The 23,392-nt window shown below is 37.9% G+C and overlaps 1 protein-coding gene across 3 annotated transcripts in view; it reads left to right on the top strand.

The window, feature by feature from the left end:
- POLA1 (DNA polymerase alpha 1, catalytic subunit) overlaps positions 1 to 23,392 on the top strand; it is a 285,949-nt gene that overhangs the window by 168,888 nt on the left and 93,669 nt on the right. For all 3 annotated transcript variants that reach the window (XM_061135837.1, XM_061135836.1, XM_061135838.1), the window contains one exon: positions 16,206 to 16,322. In XM_061135837.1, the coding sequence (XP_060991820.1) occupies positions 16,206 to 16,322 (117 nt within the window). The remainder of the gene's footprint in view (positions 1 to 16,205; positions 16,323 to 23,392) is intronic.

Here is a 23,392-nt window from a genome sequence, read left to right as displayed (position 1 = left end):
AGTATCTCAGGCCTTCTGTTCTCCACAAAATTTTTAAAAACCCAATCAGTTGCAAAAGACTTTCCTTAATGACACTTCACAGTCCCACATGTGGAAATGTCAGTCTCTCTGCTGGCTTCTAATATACAGGGCCTTCTGAGCATGTTCTTAGGGAAGGAGAGTTGATTAGGTAGAGACTTCTCTGGATTTAGTTAATTAATGGCCTACTCCAGCCCCATTTCTCGCTTTCCTGGAGAAACACTCAGTGACTGTACTTACACAGCAAAATCAGACTTGTTAGTTCTTTTATATGAAACATCAGATGAATAGCTGAAAGGAATCTTTTCCCAACAGTATCTCCTAAACTCCAGAATGGAATCAGAAGTAGGGCAGTGAACTAGTGCATGGACAGGCCTGCTTGTGATCATCTTAGCATCTTGGGGGAGACACGTCAGGCTTGCTGCAGATGGGTGAGACATTAGAATAGATTCAGGGCTAGTTAGAAGATTCAGAGCGCACAGTCAGGAGAGCTAGGGAGCTGAATCTAAAAAAGATTGCTTTGAACCTGTTTTAGTTAACACATGAAAACATCTGTTAAGGTGGACGATATTTTCTTCAGAAATTCTGTCCTTGTACTTTTTGCAGTTAGGCCCTGGGAATATATATATTCAAATCCTTAGTAATCTAAATATTCAGAAGTGCATAGAGTATTTTGTGTTTTGAGAGGGGCAGCATAATGGGCAAATGTCAGGATTAGCAGCTGATTTTTTTATATATATAAAATCATATATATAATAAAATATATATGTATAGAATATAATATATATTATACATGTATAATACATAATACATGTTTATCTTATGTGTATATGTAATATATACATGTGTTTTATACATATATAATACATATAAATTATATTTTTATATTTTTATATATATATCCCTTTCTTTCATCATGCTAGTTCTCTGCCTCAGCCTGGCTTCTATGTTTTACAAGCTGGTAGAATATATCATTTACCCTCCTGATTTACTAAACCTTATTTGTATAAATAAACGCCCACTTATTATAGCCACACCACTGAGGACTTACTAAAACACAGATTGTTAGGTTCCACCCCTATAATGTCTGATACTAGGTCTAGGATGGGGCCTGAAAATTTGCTTTTCTAGGCTGTCCCAAGTGATGCTGATGTTGCTGGTCCAAGCACTGCTTTGAGAACCACTGCTCTGGATACTCATTGAGTTTTAGTATTCAGCCAAGAGCAGTTGCATGCAAACAATAACAACGTGAAATCATAACTTAATAGTGGTAGAATGATGAGATTTAGTTAAGACGAAATACTTTCTGTGACAGAAATATGTGTGTATTTTCCTGACCTCGGTCATGGATACGTCATGAAGACTTATGGGGAACCTCATGTTTGTTTTTTAAAATTATGTCACAGAACTAAAGGAGTCTTTTTGCTAGACTAGACCTTAAAACCATCTAACCTAATACAGTATCCTTCTTTATGAAAGAAGAGACTGAGACCCCCAAAGATGAGATCTCTCTAAGTTCACTTTTTTTTTTCTTTAGAGGCAGAGACAGGAGAAGTGATTTGTTAAGTAAAGACTGTGTTAGGGAAGGGAGCTTTTAAGAGGACTAATTCCCCAAATATAAAAGGAACCGTTTTAGTATTTTGTCAACATTTAAAATGTTTAAATTATGTTCACCCCAAGATTTTAGGCCTTCTGAGCCAAAGGTCTATTGTGATTTTAATACAGTTTTTTCCAGTAGCAGAGATCCTTTGATGGCTTAGTTTTTGGGTCTGCTGCCTAGGTTCTTGGGCAATCTGATACTAGAGGCAGCCCAATGAAAATGTTGACAAATACCAAGTTTTCAAAGTATTAACTATTGTAATTAGACAAGGAAATTAAATAGTATATGAGAATTAGAAGAGGAAGAGGTAGGTTATCATTGTCTACAGATCCATGCAAACACTGAAAAACTAACGAAATCAACAAAAAAACTAATATAGCTTAAAAGAATTTAGGGAATTCAGCTGTGTGGCATGGCCAAAAAAATTTAATAAAGTCACTAGTTACAAAATTAATATTAAAAATCAATTGTTTTGATCTAAACCAACAACAGTCAGAAAATATGATGGAAGGACTAAATACCATTTCTAGTAATCACTAAGAAGATTAAATACCTAGAAATAAACTTAACAAGAAATGTGCTGGAGATATATATATATATGAAGTAAACTCTAAAATAATACTGAAGGTTGTAAATGGAAAAGTGTAGCCTATTCTTGACTAGAACTCTCCAGCAGTTTAGGATCATCCTCTCTTAAGTTTATCCATAAATTTAAAGCATCCTCTATTTAAAAAAGAAACCACAAGAAAGTTCCCACAAAGAAGATGACCTGCCGGTTATTAAAAACTTGAGGAGTTTAGGGTAATTACGATCTTTTGGTATTCTCCTGATTTTGATGGAGCTAATATAGAAAGTCCAGAGATCTAAAATTGCATTTACAATTACATAAAGAGATAGTTCATATCAGTAGGAAATAGTAATCTGGGGAAAAAAATACCATTGTATTTCTCCCTTGCTCCCTATTCTAAAACAAATTCGAGATGGGTCAAAAACTTAAACCTAAAAAAGTAAACTATAAAAGTAATAGATAATTTAAAAATAATCTTGGAGTGGGAAGACCTTTTGAAACAGCATAAAAATCAGATTATGAAAAAGAAAAATATCGATAAATTTGACTACAAATTAAAAAATAAAAATTTCTGCAAGGTAAAAGTTACACATACAAACATACCCCATAAAGTTAAAAGAGAAATAGTGAAGAAGGAAAAATATTTGCTGGCCATGTAGCAAACAAACGGCAAATTTCCTTCACATATAAAACACTGGCAAATCAAAGAGAACAGGACCAACAACCTAGTAGAAAAATGAATTGGTAAGGGACATGAACAAGCAACTCAGAGGAAGAAATACAAGTGGTTTATAAATATAGGTAGAGATATCCAAGCTCACTCTTAAGACATTCAAAGGAGTACCACTTTCCACCTATCAGAATGACAGGGATCCAAAAATTAGATAAATAGGTAGCATAGGCAAGGGTCAGGGGAGAGGAATATTCACATATATTGTTGGTCAGAGTGGAAGCTGGTACACCCTGTTTGGACCACAGTTAGATGACATCTTGTCAAAATTTTAAATGAATATACCTTTTGACTCAGCAATTCCAGTTTGTGTATCTCTCTACAGAGGTACAGAACTTGTGGATATTGTTAAAGGTACTATACAAAGATATTTCTTGCCACATTATTGGTAATAGTAAGAAGCTGAAAACAGCCTAATTGTTGGTCAAATGAGGATTGACTGATTGAATTATTACAGTCATACAAGAGAATTCTGTGCCACCATTAAAAACAACATTGATGTTTATAGGATACAATTTCCTCTTAAGTGGAAACAAGCAAGATTTAGAACAGTGTATATACTTTCTTTGTATTTCTAAAAACAAGGCGAGAGATAGTTGTGGTATATATTTTACTTAACCCATTATATTTGACCTATTTCAATTTGTAATGAATATTTAAAATACCAATTGGATACTTTATATTGCCTTTTCTGGACTGTCTTTGACATTTACCGTATGTTTTATGCTTGGAGCACCGTTCAGTTTAGACTAGCCACATTTCAAGTGCTCAGGAGCCACATAGGATTCCTGGCTCATGCACTAAGCAGAGTAGGTACAGAGAGCAAAGAGCGCTGGGCTAGAGGTTCAGAAACCCGGGTGGCCCTGCGGCTTATTGCTCTGACTGTTTGTAAGGAGTTTACTTTTGCCTGAGCCTCATTTTTTTTTAGATAGAATGTGAAGGATTAGACTAGAGTTTTTTAGAACTTTAGTTCCTTCCAACTTTAAAATTTAAGGTTCAAATATAGTATTTCATATTACTTGTCAACATCAAAAATGGAATTGCACTTGGTTTCAGATACACGATTTTCACCAGCACTCCTAAAATTGTGTATTCCTAAGTGATTCACAGTTCATGTTGTAGGAATTATATTGTTAGTGCTTAGAGTAAGGTTGTTTGTTTATTGGTTTCAGGGAAGAATTTACTAAAGCTACATACATGTTGTAAACCAGGTAGGAATTGGTCAATTCTTTAGGCTTTGTTAATATTTCTAATGGCACATGGAGAACCAGGAAAGAGTAAAAGAGAGAATCACATCAGTAGTATCTAAAGAAAGAGTAAATGTTGAAGGAGAAAGAGTTGAGAGGGAGGGGTTTTTAGTACCCCTGTTTATAAAGTTTATTCTTCAGAAGATAATAAAGAGTAGTTCGCTTTGTACAAGAGAGAATGAGAATCACTCAGACAGTGGATCTCAATTGTAGCCACACATTAGAATCACTTGGGGGAGCTTTTTAAGATCCTGATGCCCATTCTGTACCACTGGTGGTTCTTGCAGTGTGGTCCTGAGGCCAGCAACAGCTGCAGTATCTCCTGCGAACCTATTAGAGATGCACATTCTCAGGCCCCACCCCACGACCTACTGAATCAGAAACTCTGGGGTGGCGTTCAGCAATCTGTGTTGTAACGCTCCCCTGGTGAGTCCACGGTGCAGCCGGAGTTGAGAAGGAGCAAGAAGGATTCAGGGTGGGGAGAACAGCTGGGTTTCATTTTGAGTGCTAGTTTTCATCCTGTACCTGGAAAATCCCATGGACAGAGGAGCCTGGTAGGCTACAGTCCATGGGGTCACAAAGAGTCAGACACGACTGAGCCACTTCACTTTCACTTTCTTTCACTTTTCATCCTGTATCAGCCATGGGGATAGAGTTGGAGATGGAATGCAGTCTGCTGGCTTGGTGTTTGCCATTCCTGATTTGGGGGTTTGGGTAATTTATTGGCAGTATAGACGGTTAGATGTTGCATTTCACAAATGGAAGTCAAGAAGCATCCAATCCAGTTGAGGGGGAAAAAAAGAGAAAGGGGAAAAAACATGGGACCCTCAGAAGCCACAGAAACTACAAAAGGTTGGGACAGAAGGGAACAAGTATGTTAATTAAAATGTTATAAATGAAGAAATCCCAGGTAGATTATAAATTACTTCATTTATGTATGTTTCTTTAAAAAAGGTTCAAGTGCCATGATGATTTTGGGCTCCCTTTATCATCTGTTGTCAAGTCTATTTGATCAAAAAGCATTGAAGGCTTATTGAACCCTTATCATTTGGCACTAAAGGATCCATTTCCTTTTTAACATTTGAGCTTTAGGTAGGAATGCACTTAATATAGGTATGGTAAATTCAGAATGAACTAAGCCAGAAATAAAATATATTTTCCAAGTATAAAGAGGTTGTCACTGACTGAGAAGGAGTTAACATGTCACATTCTTTTGATTTCTACTTCTCGGGAGAAATCACAGTATCTGTAATTTTGGAGGCATATTCTGAAGAACGTTATATTGTGATCTCTCTAAGTTGAATCTTAGAAATCTGTCTGGGAGTTTTCAGCCCTGACAAAATAAGAATGGACCCATTTTAGTATCAGGTTGGTTTGATTTTTTAAAAGTTAAGAGGATTGTATATGCAGATCATTAGAGGGACTGTTTTTCCTCTGCCTTGTTATCAGCAGATGGAAGAAAGCAGGCTGGGCTGTGTTGAGAGTACATCTGGTGCTTCTTATCTTTCATGATCTTGGTTGTATAACTTCTGTAAACCCTTTTTATGTATTTTTCTTTTCTCATCCCCAAACATTACATTTTATGTGGGAAAGTCAATTTTGATAATTTTCAAAAAACTAGGTGTTACAGCAGAATTTGTGCCTCTTATAAAAAACTACTCCTTACTATAAAGTAGAACCTGCCTTTCATACCTGAGGAAAACAATTCTGATATAACTTTCCTAATCCTCACATTTATTACAGAAAAGATGATAATGCTGTTTTCTAGACCATGTTAATGAAAAATATGATATTAATTTTTGTATTAATTTCCCAGTAGTGAGTTTCTATTTTTAGATTGTTTTGTGAATTGGGCTCTCTGAGTTTAAAGTGGTTTTCAACACATGGGTGTTATTGTCAAACATCTTCCCCAAATACCAAACACATGCATTTCAACAGCTTTTTTGGACAGCAGCACAGTTAATAATCCTTTTATAGAAAAAAATATGGTTTTTTAAAAAATTATTATTATTTTCTCAAATTATGTTCTGGTATTTAAATTCGGAAACTTCATATCACCATGTAGACTTACCTTGTATTGCCAAGAGGAAAGAAGTAGCTTTTCTGCAAAGCTAAATAGTTTTTACTTTATTGTCTGCTATGAAACAGCTGCTGATACCAGAAAAATGCCGTCTCATCATTGGGCCTGGGGTGTCCAAAAGAGGCAGGAAAAAACTGACTGTAGTTCCCTGTCTGCCCTGGCACTCTGTCCTCGTTTCTCTCCGTTTTCATTGCCATGAAGAGCAGGAGAACAATATTCTGCAATTAAGGATTCCATTAAGTTGAAGAAAAGAGCAAATGGGGGATGTTTGTTCCCCAAGCTGAAAAAATTTGTCTGGGTTGGGGGGGATACTGGTAGTGGTATAGAGAGAGGTGGGTGGAGAGACGAAGTCAGGGCTGTTTGTTGAATATACTGTTAAGGACTGTTACCATCCTAATTAATCAAGTTAGAAATTACAGCTGTAGTCGGTTTCCCCCCAATTCTTGTTATCAATTTTCTTCTCTTTTGAGACAAAGCAAATATAAATTTTGTGTTCATTTGTCATTCGTTCTTTGACTTCAGCATCTCTGAAAATAACAATGTAGCACAAAAGCCCAGTATTTACCTAGTTGTAATGTGGGTTGCCATGGTGTTTTGCAAATTATTGCAATTATGTTCACCATGCGAGTCGCCCTTGGTAACTGGCGAAAAAACTGATAATCCTGTTTTGAACAAAAGGTCAAATTGCTGAATAGAAAGTCTTGATTAACTAAAAGATGTACAAAGTGGAATTATTTCCTACCATTCAGAAATAGTTCTTGATCGGGTTTGGGGGAGGGGGTGAGTAAGTACATCTGATTACTGAAGTACAAAGCATTGAAAGGATGTTGTCTTGAGCCTTTCATGTAGTCTTAATGGTGGCTTTTTTGTCAAATTTACCCATTTGCGGCATTGAAAGAGGCAGCTGCATTTAAGCTGGAGAGACGGTGCTTTTTCAAGAGTTCAGTGCATGGAAAGTTCTCAGCAGTATCTGCAGTTTACTAGTAGCCCCTGGTCTATTAAAACTGATGTGCCGCATTTGAGCCCATTGCTCTCAGTACTTGTGAACCCCTCTGGCTGATGATCTAATAAAGTGCTCTTACTGGACAATCTCTGATCAGCTACTTAAAAAGGAGCTTGGGGGAGGGGGCGGCAGAGAGAAGCCTCACAGGCAGTGAGACCTAGTGTATAGGCCAGAAGAGAGCCTCCAGGGACTAAACCGAGAGGTCTGTCACGATGGTAATCTGTGCTTAGGTATTTGCCATGGTGGTGTGGGTTTTGTGCCCTGAATCCCTCTACGCTGTGATCACAATTTTTTCTTTCTCAAAAGAAATCTTCATTTTATTACAAGATGAATAAGAAAAGATTAGACATGTCGGTTTGGAATTTGGAAATCCACTTTTGTGGATTTGCTTCTTCAGTGATGGGCAGTAATAAAATACATGATCCTACGTTTATGTAAAAGCAGAAGTTTCCCAGGTTACAGCCGAAGGTCAGATGGATTTCATCTCTTCTGAATCCGGCAGAGCATCTGGGGGAGAATTTGGAGGAGGGAGGGTTTAATGGCCACCTGAAAAATCAATTCTTAAAACTTTTGAGAGTGTGTGAAAGTGGCATGAAAGCAAAGCAAACCTTAACAAGTTTGTGGGTTTACATTCTACATCACCTAGCAACCCCCAGGCTCAGCTAGATCTCTTGTCTACCCTTAGTTCTGTTTACAGACTATTCAAACGGTCCTTCGAAACCATGAAAGATATTCAGTTTCATTAGTACCATTCTCAAGGAGAAAATAATTAAAGTTAAATGAACAAATATTGCCGGGTGATGGTTTGAAGTCCACTCTGATTTTAAGGTGCCCTTTGAGACAATTGCGTATAGTTCAGTTTTAACATATGTTTTTCAGTACCCAGGAATACTGCATTAACTCATACCAGTAAATACTAGCTTGCAAACAAACAAACAATAAAATTTACTTTTAGCTAGACTTGAGCAAAGAAAAAAACTCTGCTGGTAATAAATTTCTAGGCATGCCTTCCTGATTGAATTTTTTAATCAGTTCCTACCCTGGACATCTGAGCTGATCCATGTGTACACTGAATAAAGACAGGGGAGGGGGTCTGGGGAACAAAGCACCTTTCTTTAAAACTGATTTATTACCTACCTTTGAAGATGCAGCGTCATAAAGGAAAGTATTCAAATCATATTCTGTGGAAGGCTTTGTGCATTATAGTGAGTAGCTTAATTTCATATATGCATCTAATACTAATAATACATGCCCTGCCATTCTGCTTGGAAGCTGCTTATGTGCTTAAATTAACCTATTTTTGAAATATCTGATAAAGTGAAGAAAAATTTTTTTCACATGCCATTTTATCCCATAAACCCATTCTCTGAAAATTTGGGAACAACCAAACGCTGATTATAGCTCAAAATATTTTTCAGATGTGTTAGTGGTTCAGTTATACAGAACACTCTTGGTAAAACTGTCTGTTCCCTCATTAATAATAGTTTTCTGATTATAAAAACAATAGGTACTTGTAGACAATTTACAAAATATAGAAACAGAAAAGACTACCTAAAGATAACCATGGATAGCGTTTTAGAGTATTTCCTTCTAGTCTTTTTTTCTGTGTACATATTGATGAAACTAAGCCTTGAGTTAGTTAACTTTTGAAGCTTGTTAGTATGTGCACATACCTAAGGTGATGTTTTTTCAAGAGCGAGGACTTGAAGGGTAAGAGCCATGTTGGAAGTAATGAACAATTTTTCTTAGCGGCCTCATCACTAAAACATTAATGTAAGCATCAGAGTAGCCATTTTTCCATCTCATTCCATTTGATTCTTCTTTTTTCCTTGTTGAAGCAACTATATGCCTTAACTGACACATCCACTTATAACCATTCATGTTAGAAAGTCGGACATTCATCATGGTTGGAATATTACATCCCCAAGTCACTTGTAGCTTCACATAGGGAAAAAAGAATGTTTTATGAAAAAATTTGTAATACAGTAGAGATTAATGGAATGTGGAGAGGAAAATGCTTTCAATTTCTCTTGTGAAGTGAAAGCAGGGCAGCACGGAAATCTTGTGTTCTTACTATTTGTATTTTGTAAGATCTCTAACATCCACAGTACATGGCTGGGTTGCATGAGCTCTTTGTGCTTTGTTGACAGTTGACAGACAAAGCAAAATTATTCCTGAAGCAAGGTACTGTGTACTTAGTTGTGACCTATTATAGCCTAAGAATGTAGCTTGCTTTTGAGTTGGATAAATAGAGAGAGCATTTTATAGAATAGACTTGAATATACTAAGAGAGATTTTAGCTGCCCATACAGAAAGATACATGTCCTCCATTGAACTTTTTTCCCCCAAAATGTAATTTTCCACATAAAGTCATTTTAAGTATATTTTCCCTGGTTGCTTGCACGGAGACGATTTTAACTGTTCTAGTATTGTCCTACAGTGGTAAAATAAAATTGCTGGTAATTGTTGGCTTTCTCTGCTCACAGCATAGCAGAAGAAGATGGCTTCCATGGGGCTCTCTAATGTGCCTCAGGTACATCTTCTGATGCTCATCCTCTGATTGCAAATTAAAATAACAAGACTATGGTATTGGATTTGATGCGAGGCAAAGCAGGACAACTTGCTAATTTATCATGTAATATACAATTGCTGAGGTTGGAATTTGTCCACTTGTAGTGCTATTCTGTGTGTCTAAATGAGGACCACTGTTTGCATCTAACCTATCATAACAGTTTGGGAGTGCTCCATTATCCTTTCAGCAAACTGATGGCAGAGTCTGGTCCTTGCACAAATGATAAGATCAATAAGTTTCAAATAACTTGGATGAAATGACATGTGACTGTTCACTTAAAGAGATGTCTTACTTTAAAAATCAATTTTAATAGTATTTAAAATTCTTACATTGACCGATGAGGCATTTTCTACTTCTCTTTTGTTTGATAATTTTGTTTAAAAATATTTTTGTATTAACTTTGGTGAATAGTGTATGTGTATATTTTTCCTGATTTGCTCTTTCATCTCCTATTCTGGCATCTCTCTGAGACTTAATAATCACTCTGACGTGCCAGGATGCTGCAGTGTAGAAGATTTAACTTTAAAAGTAAAATTATGTTCATGTTTAAACTTCCCCTAGAGATCTTAGGAAAATTTTCTCCCAGTTTTGGGTGCAAATGTGGGTCAGAAAGCAATTTGTTTTTTGATATTTCTGGAAATCCCAAATCATAACATGTCATTCTTCAAAAGCAGCTGTGGGCCCATACTGTGCACTGTCTATAAGAAGACCCATTTTACACTGGGAATAATTCTGTGACAGAAAAATGTGACTGTAAGGGAACTCCAGAACATTTATAAATGGTTTTGGGTGAAAAGAGTGTCTGGTATTCTCAAAGTGCATATAGTTTGGGGAGAGGAGCAGTTAACAGCCATTATAGAAAAATAGTAATGATATGATGAACTCTGTAAGAGCATGCATGCTGGCAGACCTCGCCCTGTGACCCTGTCACTGCACTCCTGGAGAGCCATTACAGTTTTCAACTAAATCATACGTCACTGCAGTAGTGTTCTGTTGTCTCTTGAATCTATGTGAATCCCTAAATAAAGCACTTTCCTTACTGTCTATTCTGCCATCTATAACTTCAAATCCAGTATAGTTTTATTAGGAAAAACAGAAATTTTACTTGTGTTGATGGCATAGTTGTACTATTTTGCAATCTTACCAGTTATCCCTCTTCGTAGTTCTCCATTTCAGAGAAGGCAATGGCAACCCACTTCAGTACTCTTGCCTGGAGAATCCCAGGGATTGGGGAGCCTGGTGGGTTGCCGTCTATGGGGTCGGACACGACTGAAGAGACTTAGAAGCAGCAGCAGTTCTCCATTTGGGGGTAACATCAGGTGGAAACTGACCAGGTTCTTTCCCGGTTAGAATAGTGAGTTGTCAGCTGTAAGTACAGCACTGATGTCCCCCAGTACTGGAGGCATGTGGAGAATAACAATAGTTGACACTTACTGAACGTTTGTGTGGGCTTTCTTATTTGGGCCTCTGAGCAACTCTAATAGGGTAAACATTATTACCTCTGGTATCATAGATGGGGAAACTGAGGCTTAGAGAGCAATTTGGCCCCTTTATACAAAATCACCTATTAATAAATGGGAGGGGAGAGACCACGCTCAAGTGCACTTTTTCATACCTGTTTGGTTTTCTTCATTGAGTGTAAACATTTGTGCTAGAGACTGGGTAAGACACTACCATATCCAAAACGAGTCATTCCCCAAGGGCCTCACACCATCCAGTTTGGAAGGTAAGATAAGATGGTTCCAGGACAGTGCACAGCAGGGTCTGTTCAGTGGCTGTTGGATTAGAAAAAGAAGTCCTTGAGGGTTGGGGAAGTTTTACAGGCGAGGAATGTAAGTGATGCTCAGTGAATGGGCATTTTAGGCAGAGGTTCTGTGGCATGAGCAGAAACAGGGAGTTGGCAACAGGCAAAAAGTGATGATGACAGTGAGAAAGCCAGCGCTATGGGACAAATAGTGAGAAAGGCGGAATGGGACCAAAGCATGGTATAGGAAGGGATACAATTGGAGGATGGGAGTAGAGAGGTCTTGGAAAGCTATACTTGGAAAGGCTGTGCATTGGATGTGGGAGAGTACGGAGTCAGGGAACCCTGGCACAGGCTACCACAGTAGATCATCTCTGAGGTCTGGGTTTGAGTGCGGTTGGTGATAATGGGACTGTAAGGCCAACGGACAGATTTGGTGACTGACTGGAAATGGGCAAAGGACCCCATATATTTGATTAAAGAGTATGAAAACTGTAAATTTTTTTTTCTACTGTGACTTTTAGACCCCTATTATTTTCCATAAACCTGATCCTGTGCATTTTTTATTTTATTGCTTCTGTTCATTAATTTTCTTCAAAAGATAGTTTTGAATGCCTCTTACACACCACATTTCCAGGTGTGGGTGATTTCTGTGTGTGCATCCTTCTAAAAATACAGATGTACACGAATTAATAGCAATTTGTGTTTAAGGTGCAACTGTTAGGAATGCCTCAGCTACAAGTGGAAATCAATCCCTTTTTAGCATGTGAAGACAGAAACCATTTTTGTTGAGGCCTCAGAAATATAATTTAGCAATCAGAACCAATCAGCTTTTAACACAATTTCATACACAATGATTTCAAGGTATTAGTGATGTGGAGACTAAAGCAACAGGTGATAAGAGTTTTGCACGTTTTGATAAAGGTTTGCTTTGCCCTTGGACAGGCTGGCTACACCTCTTTTGAACCCTCTACTTATAAACATGGTTAAAATAGCAATCTGAAAACTTAATGACCCTATTCCTCTTGGTTATGACAATTTGGCATTTACACATGGCATTGCATAATAAGATGCCATATTTGGATGGCAGACATCCTCAGAGTGGTTCTGGGTTTTCTTTTTTTAGAGCCAAACCTTTTTGAAGGTTGGACTTTCAAAAAGCTACACATTATTAAATTTTCTTTTTCCTTCACTGACTTGGCAGCGTACCTTTGGGCTGCATGTTATTTCCCAACATGGGAAATGAAAATAAGTTTATTTTTGCCCTTGTGTTACTTCAAAGAGATTTTATACAACATTGGTATTTTCTTTTGCTTTTATCACCTATGGGAGGCAAAATGCACTGTGAGATATTGTAAGATTTGCTTCATCATGGAATATTTTCAAAAATCTGACATATTTATTTTTAACAACTCAAATGTTCCTTGGAGGGTATATTTAGCACAGTCAGTCAATATTTGCTAGGGGAACAAAGGGTTAACCAAATGTACTTGACAAAACTGAATGGAAGCAAAGCATATATTAAATATAATTGGGGCCTCTTTCCCCCATTAAAGAGTTTTATTTAAAATGCACCATGACCAAAAGCTTAATTATTAAAATAAAACAATAGGCATAAAGAGTTACAGGCTTCTAATATTTTTTTTCAGCCCCAGTTCCCTTCACACAGTTATCAGCATGTTTAATTTCCATGCATAATAGCACTAGTTATTGTTGTCATTTGTAAAGGGAGATTAACAGATAGTAAGTACAAACAAACCCAAATAAGTACTGAATAGAGAGGTGACAAAGAAGAAAAGACCTCTTTAATGTTAATTATAACTGGTAGGAAGTCTAGACAAATTATATTATCTGTTTTCTATATGATTTGAAAGGACATTTAGTTAGTAACTCTGTCAGAGATAGAGTTGGGTGTTTGCTTTAGAAACAGGTGAGGTGACAATTTAGCATCTCCCTGGATGGCAGCTCACCTGGTGAGTCATGAAGTTGTGGTAAATTGATGAAATCAAGTTTCAAAAACACCTGAAAAGAACTGTAGCTTTTTGAACATTGTATTTAAAAAATTGAAAAATAATTTTAACTCTGGGTTGTATTCTGATACTCAATACTTTATTGTCTCAAAACATGATAATTGACTTACCTGCTTGCTTTTTAAAAAATTTTGTTAAAGAATTGAATGAATTACAACTCTGGTTGTGACTATTAACTGATAAATGTTCCCAAGTGTGTAAAGTCTCAGGTAGCAAATGTAGTGTCAGAAATCCAAATAAATGATGAATGGGTGGTTCATTCTTGTATTTTTCATACATCGTTTCCCTTGAATGCTACTGTTTCCTTTATTAATATGTGTTTAGGCCCAAACCCATGTAGGGTACTTGCAGAAACAACTAGTCTCACCTTTTGTTTTATAAGCTACATTTAAAATGTACTACCAGCTGTTGCTGTCAATCCCATTATCCCTCTGTCTCCCCCATGCCTGGAACATGCTAAACCAAAGTATATTTTTTCTTTAATTCTGAAGGACCATCAGTTTTGAGCTGCAGTCTTAATGGCTTTTTTGGAGGGAACAAATACATGTTATTTGTAAAGGCATCTGAGTTTCAGAACTCTTAAAATGTATCCTCAGATCAAGAAAATTTGGTAATAGGCCCTAGGAATTGAAAGAGTTGCCTGTAACTAAGAACCACTGATTCTCTTTTCTAGTTCAGGGTCTTTTGTTATGGTTAGTAGCTGTATGTCTCAGATAGGTCGGTAGAATCCACACAACTCGATCTCTTCTCTGTGTTATTTTAGTTGGTAATGTGCAACGTGGTTCTTAAAACCATACCATAGCGAATTGCTGTTTTGTCTTTGTGTATGTGGATCTTGCTTTCCTATTTAGATTACAACTTCCTGAAACTGTGTACCTGGGGACTGTTTGCCTATTCTCCACAGTATTTTATACAATTCTGGGTATATATTAAAGGTTTCATAAGGATTCCTTGAGACTCTCTACCTGAAAAGTTGATGTTCCTACTGAAGGTAGGAGTGAAGTATATTCTGAATGTATTGTCTAGATGAATTTTATATTCTTTAAAGGCAGCATCTTTTCTTTCAGTCAGAAAGTTCTGCAGTGTACTTTCTCTGGTGTGAAAGCCATAACTGGAGCTGGAAGAACTGATTCTGGGCACTTTCCCTTGAGTTTGGTAGTAGCTACTTCCAAGAAGAAGATTGAGGTCATTCAACAGAACACTGAGTGGGGACATAACTGCAGCTCTGGATTAATGCCACATGACAACTTTAATAAGTGGTAGATGCAAGTCCCTAAAGTAATTAAGCAGTATTTGTGTGTATACTGCTCTTATCTGGGGAGAAAAGGCATCGGCCTTTTCTGAAACTGAGGTTGCTCAGTTTCGAAATAGAGAGTATGGTTAAACATGTCATTGATCCTTTTCTTCATCATATCACAATCATATCACAGAGCATTCTCTCTGGCCTTCACTCTTGTGCACATTTTCTCTCTGCCTAAGTTGTCTTCCCTGCTTCCTCCACCTACTAAACCTCTACTTACTCCTAAAGACCAGTTCAGAAGTTCCACTTCACCAAATACTCCAACACCCAAATGCAGTCGGGTCCCTACTCACAGCTCCCCAGGTGGGGACCCCATGCAGCAAGAGAAAATACCTTGTTCACCTTTATCCCCTAGTGTTTCACCCTCATTTGCCTTAGGGCTCTCATGCCTAATACATGTAGCACTGAAGCCCACAGGCCCTGGTGACTTCCTAAGAACACCAGAGCTTTGCTCAACCCCACATGTGAAGTCTTGAAGAATTCTGTGTTTAACAGTTAAGTTTTATAGCAAACATAGTGCTCATTTAGGTTAACAGACATGTTGTTACCACATCTCTATGAGAAAATTTAAACAAGGACTGTGAGGGAAAGTACCTGAAGAAAGAGAGAGGAGAGGAGGGTTTTAAAGTCCAGGGAAGTGGGCAATGGCTATTTGAAACTACTGGAAAAGAGTGGTCGGTTGAAGTTGTCCTTGAAAACATTGCAGCCAATTTTATGCCTCCAGGGAACATGCATAAAAGAATCTGTTTTCATTAAAAAGGAGGTAATTGCTTACATTTTTAAGTGTTGTTTCTTTTATGTCAAGGATAGTTGTAGGTACTCTAAATGTATCCTGTCATTACAACAAACCTATAAAGAGAGTGTTATTATTGTGCCCATTCTATAGAGAAGGAAACTGATCAGAGCAATTAAGTAGTCAGCTGTTGGGAAAGTCTTTCATTTCTATTCAGTATACTCTACTTTGGTAATGGCCTTTACTACTGAATTAAAACCCATCAGTTTACATTCTGCGTGTAATCATATGAGTTTTTATTGGGAAGTTTTTATATATTAGGTGGCAGGAAGATTTCTTTTAAGTAAACTAATGTCTCGTAATCTTTTTTTTTTCCCCAAACTATGAGTTTCCTAATTTTTATGTTTGGCACAGATCAAATTAACATGACAGGACAGAAGGGCAGGGAGCTATTTCAGAATCTATTGGATGACATGAATCTACCTTGATCACGATAAGTCTTATCTTGATCATGAAAGGGTTTTTATTTGTATTGGTTGATGGTGGTGATAGGACTGAAGCATTCTCTTTGTCTCTCCAGGGCTGGTTGATTTGTGAAGAGCCCACATGTCGAAATCGAACTCGGCACCTTCCCCTTCAGTTCTCCCGCAACGGACCACTTTGCCAAGTCTGCATGAAAGCTACACTTCGACTAGAGGTAATGGTTGCCTCATGCTCAAGAACTGTATGTGGCGGGGCATGGGGATGTTAGCTTGTACCTTAGTTCTGGGAAGTGGATATTTGTATATGTCCTTTGGTGATACCCTACTACCACACACATGTATTTAAGAAAATATCCAGACTTCAAAAAGATACATGCTTTAATTTTCACATTATGAACAGTATGTATTTATATCTAAAAGAGAAACTGATTAGTTCTTATATGGGTTACTCAAATGTCTTTGGTTACCACTTTTTAATTACAGAGGAGAGAGAACTTTTGTAGAAGCTGCTGTTATCTTCAGACTAGATCAGAACACCTTTTGCAAAGGCCAAAAAACCTCCCAAACCTGTACCATAAAGGGCTTATTTGATTTTTACGGTATTCCATTGTTTCTGAGTAGCAGCACAGTTGTAACCAAATTTTGACTTCAGATCTTTTCACTGAAAAGAGTTGATACACAGGCTAGTTTTAGGAAAATGTTTTAATATATCACTTAACAGAATTTAACAAGAATTACAAGTGGCTGCCACCATTGTATATTCCCTTGTTCTTATGCATATCCATATGTATTTTTATGTGGTTTCAGTCATAATGAAGATATGCTTTTATATCATGTTTATCTTTTGTTGAGCATCTGTCACTGTTGCTGTTTAATTTTCAGTACTAAACTTTTAAACACAAATTTAACCATTCCTTTCATTGAACAATTTAGGCTACTTTTACCTACCCCTTTACTAGAAAATTGTGATGAATGTTTTCCTGCTTAAATTATTTATTATTTGAAATATTTATCAACAGTACACATTCAAGTGTGTAAATTTAATATAGACATGATTCATGTTGCCATATTGCTTTCTAAATGGATTATCCCAACTTAGGTGCCAGTTTTACCATTACCTTTGCAGCATTTGTGCATTATCATTAATTTATTTTTAACTAATTTGATAGGTATAAAATGTTCCTTGACTTATTTTTAGTATGTCTTTGCTAATTAGCAAAGTAGATGGTAGATTTTTTTAAAAATATGGAGCATGTAAGTGAGAATTAGTTGTTGTAGTGAATTCTTTTTACGTCAGTCTCATCCTATGACTTGCATCAGCAGGTGCAGAAAGAGAACAAAAGTATATATATTTAGTGTGAGTCATCAATCCAGTTGTAGACTCCAGGGGAATCACCTAGCTTCATGAACCGATGCTGCCTTTGAGATTTTTTAAACATCTAGCTCATCAAATCATGTTCAATGAAAACTGAATTACTTCTTAGAAAGTCAGCCAATCTTAGGATTCCATTCTTGGTGACAGAAAGTACAAGGAAAACGTACAGCTAGTAGATCGGAAACTTACCAGTAAGTGCTGATAATGTTATTGGTAGTGGTTTAATACATCAGGTTATCTTTTATCATTTATGATCCTTTTTTAAATGAGTGAACCAACACACACATTTTGAAGTATTTTTTCCCTTCATTTTCTTGTCCTCAAAACGGGAGCTTGTTAGGCAGGCATTTACCAAGGTTATCAACTACTTTTCCCAGGGAAAATCTTAGCCCCTCAGGCCATGTTGCTGCTCAGAACATGACCCCCTGGAATAACTGGCGGTTCAGAGCATCCTGGTTGGTGATCTTGCCCTTCGCCATTCCTTGCAGAGACCCTAACAGTGGGACTGAGCCTACTCCTCTTCAGTTCATTTTCAGTTACTAGTGATGAGTAGGAAATCTCTTAATTCTGTTTATGATGTTCCTGGGATTTCCTAATAGGAAGAAAAAGCTATATCTTTTAAGAGATCATTTTAAAGTGGCTCCAGAATGAGTGATGCCATGGGGGAAGATCATTGTAATTACCATAGGGTTTTCCAGAGGATCTATTTTGCAGGATTATGCTTATCTGGTTCTTAAGTTCTGGGTTACTGTGTGTCAGTCATACATTACCTTCATTTAATAATAATTTATTAAACACCTATTATACCCTAGGCACTTTGCTAGGGACTAGGGACATAGCAACGAACAGGAGATTTCCTTATTTATAAAGCTAGTTTAGGTTTGCATTACATGGATTATATAAAATCGATATCTGTGGGCAGAATTAGGCATTTGTAAATATCTGTATGGGCATAAACATTAGACTTTCCTAATGCTTAACTAGTGGGGGCTTTAAATACATTGTCAAGTTTGATGGTATAATACTTACCTCTTACTGTGCCAATCTGATCCTCACATAATAAATTTACTCTCATTTAGTCCTGTGTTGTAGTTGGCTTGAGTACTTTCCAGAATTGACTTGGAATTTGAGAGCTGGCTCTTCTTCTGGCTCCTCTTGCCAGAGTTATGAGAAAGAAAGCCGGGATGGTTTTGTTCCCAGGGTTTTAGACGTGTCTCTCTTAGATACCTTAAAAAAAAAACAAAACCCAGAAATAAAGAAATCAGTTAAGATTTTTCAGGTTCATGGCAATTTAACAGTATACAAATTTCTGATTATTAGAAATACACTCTCTGGGCATTCTCTGCACATAGGAAGTGCAAATAAATACAGGAATGAAAACTCCATTGTATGTGTAAGTTCCTAAGTGAATAGAACCTTTTTTCACACTGATGATAGAAGACTTATCCAAGTTAGTGATTAATTATTTTAATATTTATTTCTTTTAAGGATGTGATTTTTTGACTTATTAAGGTGGTCAAGTCTGTATGGCTGTGATCCGAACACACAGGGGATCCTGTATTACATAGTTAACCAAAAATATGGCATTAGTTTGATTTTGTTTTCTAATTAGAACTGAGATTCAAACCAAGTTAAACTTTTTCTCATTAACATTGCCATTCTTGATGTGGAGATGAGAAAACATCTACATGTGACCCACTTGCTACTCCTGCGCGGGAGCGGGTTGGGGGCGGGGGAGGTAGGAGCACTGTGGCAGAGTTTGGTTTATTCAGCTAAATTTCTTAAAGGCCTCTTATGAGGAAAGCACTAAAATGACTTCTAGTCCTACTGTAGGACACCCCTAGTGTTTCTCACATTATCCTTAATTGTAGAATTGTTAAAATCTTTTGTAACAGAACGTTTGTACCATGTAGGACTCTGGCCTTCACGGGACAGGGGAAATGCTGAACTCGTGATCATTGTTATGTTGCAATTTCATTATGGCTGTGGCTGATGGATTATCGATTTAAAAAGTAAGTTAGAGACAGTGTGAATGTTGCCAGGCTATGTGGGACAATGTCTTATTTCTCTGTAAGATGAAAACAGTTGTGGTCTCTTAAGGAAGTAATCATAAGCTATACAGGAAGAGAAACTTGGGACTATGATGGAAAGTCTTAAACAGCTGTACTGAGTCATTGGTTGCCCTCCAGTAGACAGTGGGCTTTTATCATGAAGGACCCTTTGGAATTCTCTGCTCTGATTTTCCTGTGCTTGTTTTTTGATGCAGAGTTTTGGGCTTCTCTGGTGGCTCAGATGATAAAGCATCTGCCTGCAATGCAGTAGATCCGGGTTCGATCCCTGGGTTGGGAAGATCTCCTAGAGAAGGGAATGGCTACCCACTCCAGTATTCTTGCCTGGAAAATTCCATGAACTAAGAAGCCTGGTGGGCTATAGTCCATGGGATTGCAAAAGTTGGACATAACTGATCGACTAACACTTTTTGCTAAATTCTACATACAGATTTGCCTACCATGAAGCAGATAGCAGCCTTCCTTTCAGTATGGTATTTTTCTATTTAAAAAAAATATTGAGATGAAATTCACATGACAGAATTAACCATCTTAAAGTGAATAATATAGTGGCATTTAGTGCATCCACAGTGTTAAGTGATCACCACCTCTGTCTAGTTCCAAAACATTTTAATCCCCCCCACCAAAAAAAAAAAACCCTGTATTTGTTAGGCAGTCACTCCCCATTCCTTCCCCTTCTTTTGGCTACTGGAAATAACTGATCTGCTTTCTGTCTCTATGGATTTACTAAGTTGGATATTTCATATAAATGAAACCATACAGTATGTGACATTCTGTACCTGGCTTTTTTCACTTAGCATAATGTTTCTGAGTTTAATCCAAGTTGTAACCTGTGTCAGTACTTCATTACTTTTTATGGCTAAATAATAGTTCATTGAGTAGATATACCACAATGTATTTATCCATTTATCTGTTCATGAGCATTTGAGTTGCTTCTTTCAATATGCTTTTGAAGTTTATTTTATTGTCATTACTTAGATAGATCTTGTGTTCAGTCTCAATTTATGTCATATGCCTCCCTTGTTGGTCCTAGTTTAGCTGAATGGTGCTATACAAGGCTAGACTGATCCTTCCTTTGTTCCTGCTTTTAGTAAGCACCTACTCTTTGCCTATTTTCTGAGAACCTTTTAGATATTTGAAGGTAGCTATCTTTCTAAGCTTTTCCCTGCTAGGCCAAGTATCTCTAGGTCTTCAACCATTTCTCTAGTGCTTTGCTTTCAGAATAATGATCCTAGTCCATGTTTTATGTCCTGATAAAATGATTAGCCCCAAATTGCACGCAGCTCTTGGATAGCTCTCATTAGCACTACTATGGAGCAGAATAAACCTGCCACTACCAGCTTTTTCTAGGTAGTAAATTTCTTTGAAGTCTTTTTAGGGTTGCCTTAACTTTCTTGACATCCATATTCACAGCATTGATTCATTTTGCACGTTCTGTGTACTCAAACACATAGTTTCTTGGCACATACAATTGCTAAGCCATGCCTTGTCAGATTTTCTGAGACGCAAGTGGTTTATTTTTACCTAATGTAAGACTCCATTAGTACTGTATTAGTTTCCTAGGGATGCTATAATGAAGTACCTCAAACTGTGAGTGGCTTAAAACAACAGAAATTTCCTATTTCACGGTTCTGGAAGCTAGCTAGAAGTCTGATATCCAGGCATCATAGGGGACTCTCTCCCTCTCTGAAACCTGTAGAGGAGGATCATTCCTCGCCTCTTCTGCTGCTGCTGCTGCTGCTAAGTTGCTTCAGTCGTGTCTGACTCTGTGCGACCCTATAGACGGCAGCCCACCAGGCTCCCCCGTCACTGGGATTCTCCAGGCAAGAACACTGGAGTGGGTTGCCATTTCCTTCTCCAATACATGAAAGTGAAAAGTGAAAGTGAAGTCACTCAGTCGTGTCTGACTCTTCGCGACCCCATGGACTGCAGCCTACCAGGCTCCTCCGTCCATGGGATTTTCCAGGCAAGAGTACTGGAGTGGGGTGCCATTGCCTTCTCTGTTGCCTCTTCTAGCTTCTGGTAATCCCTGGCTTGTTTTGCCTGCAAATGCATCACCGCAGTCTCTGCTGTCATAGTTGTGTCTCTTTTCTTCTTCTTATAAGGATATAGTCATGCTGGATTAGGGCCCACTGTATGACCTCACCTTAACTTGATTTTATCTGCCAAGATCTTATTTCCAAATAAGGCCACATGCACAGGTACTCTTAACAGATAGGAAATGGCTGAACTGAGGGAAATGGAAACCAAAAGTAACAGTGGCTTAAACAGACTAGGTATTTAATTTGACAATGTCATCAACAGTGACCCTCAAGGTCACATTGTGGTCCATGGTGACCGCACAGGCTTCCTCAAGGCATCACAGACTACAGGACACAGAAAAGGTGAAGAGTCCAAAGGTTGCACTTCCCAGCCAAGTCAGTTCTTTGAGCAGCCTTCTCAGAACTCCCACCCAACACTCCTTACGTTTCATGAGCCAGAAATTAGTCACATGGATATAATAGCTTATTTTGTTACTAAAAAGAGAAAAAGAGTAGCCTGGGTATTGGGAGCCAACCAGCACTCTCTGTGGCAGAGACCTTCCAGTGAACCCTGTGAAATCTCCCTTTGCTGTGCTCAACCCATCACTGTCCCATTGTGGATAACTTGGATCCTGGTTCTGCCGTGCGCCCAGTCTTTTGGCTTCTACATATCTGATGCTGTGATTAGCCTTCCCTTTTTAATCTTCTCCAAAATATCGATTAAAATGAAGTACATTTCTGCCCATTCCAGTGGCTCAATGCCTCCTTCCAAGTGGACGCTGCTCCATTCTAATCAGCACCCTTTGTGGAGGATTGTTCTACCAGTTGCTAATTATCTTTGCTTCTAGCTTATCATTCTCTGCAACGGGTTTCTCCCAAGGGGAAAACCACAGCGTTATTGAACCAGATGCTGATGGTCACATGGTTTTGTAACTATCTTGGCCCCTGGAATGAAAAATCATACAGTTCATCCCTTCAATATTCTGGCATTCTAAGCAGCATATTTATAAGAATGTGCTTGCACTGTACTCATTCTGTGCCCCTAGAAGCCAATTGCTTAAGGAGAGGGTATTTCAGATATTTCTTTTAAAATATGATTTCAGTAATTGGCTGGGAGAGAGTAAGACCCCATGTAATGATCCTGGCCAAAGACACCTAACTGAGGGAGTGATGAGACAGGACCATCGTGATAAATCATGGAATGTGACATGATTTGCTGATACATATTAACTAATTATAATTACAGAAATAATTGTTAAAATAGACCTAAAAGAAACAAGAGGTAACCTAATATTAAAAATTACATACAAAGTTTCTAATCACCCCTAGTGGAAAAATCACTAACCGAAAGGTACAGACCCCGCCTCTCATAGGCTTCTCTTCTCATGGAGAAAGTAAGGAAGTACAGACTCGCTCTGATGCTCTGATGACCAGATGAGAAAGATGAGACTGAGGCTTTGTGATTGGCCCTCCCTCCTCAGTGGGGTAGGAAAAAGGGGAGATGAGGAGTCATCATCAGACTAGAGCAGTGCTTCTCAGCTGGGGCAGTTTTGCCCCTCAGGGACATTTTGGTTGTCACAACTTGGTGTGGGGGGCAGTGATTTGTGCTACAGGTCAGAGATGCTGCTATGCCCCCTACAGTGCACAGGACAGCCTCCCAAAAGAGAATGATTCAGCCCCAAATATTAATAGTGCTGAGGCTGAGAACCTCTGGACCCACAGCAGACATGGTTCTAGCCTGAATGTCCTGGGATTGGAATTTGAAGGCCAATGAGAAAGGATACATTTTAGAGAGGAGCAGACACCTTTTGTGGCAGCAG

Source organism: Dama dama, chromosome X, assembly GCF_033118175.1.
Source record: "Dama dama isolate Ldn47 chromosome X, ASM3311817v1, whole genome shotgun sequence".
NCBI lineage: Eukaryota > Metazoa > Chordata > Mammalia > Artiodactyla > Cervidae > Dama > Dama dama.
Note: the sequence above shows the minus strand (reverse complement) of the source record. Positions and strands in the feature narration are given on the sequence as shown.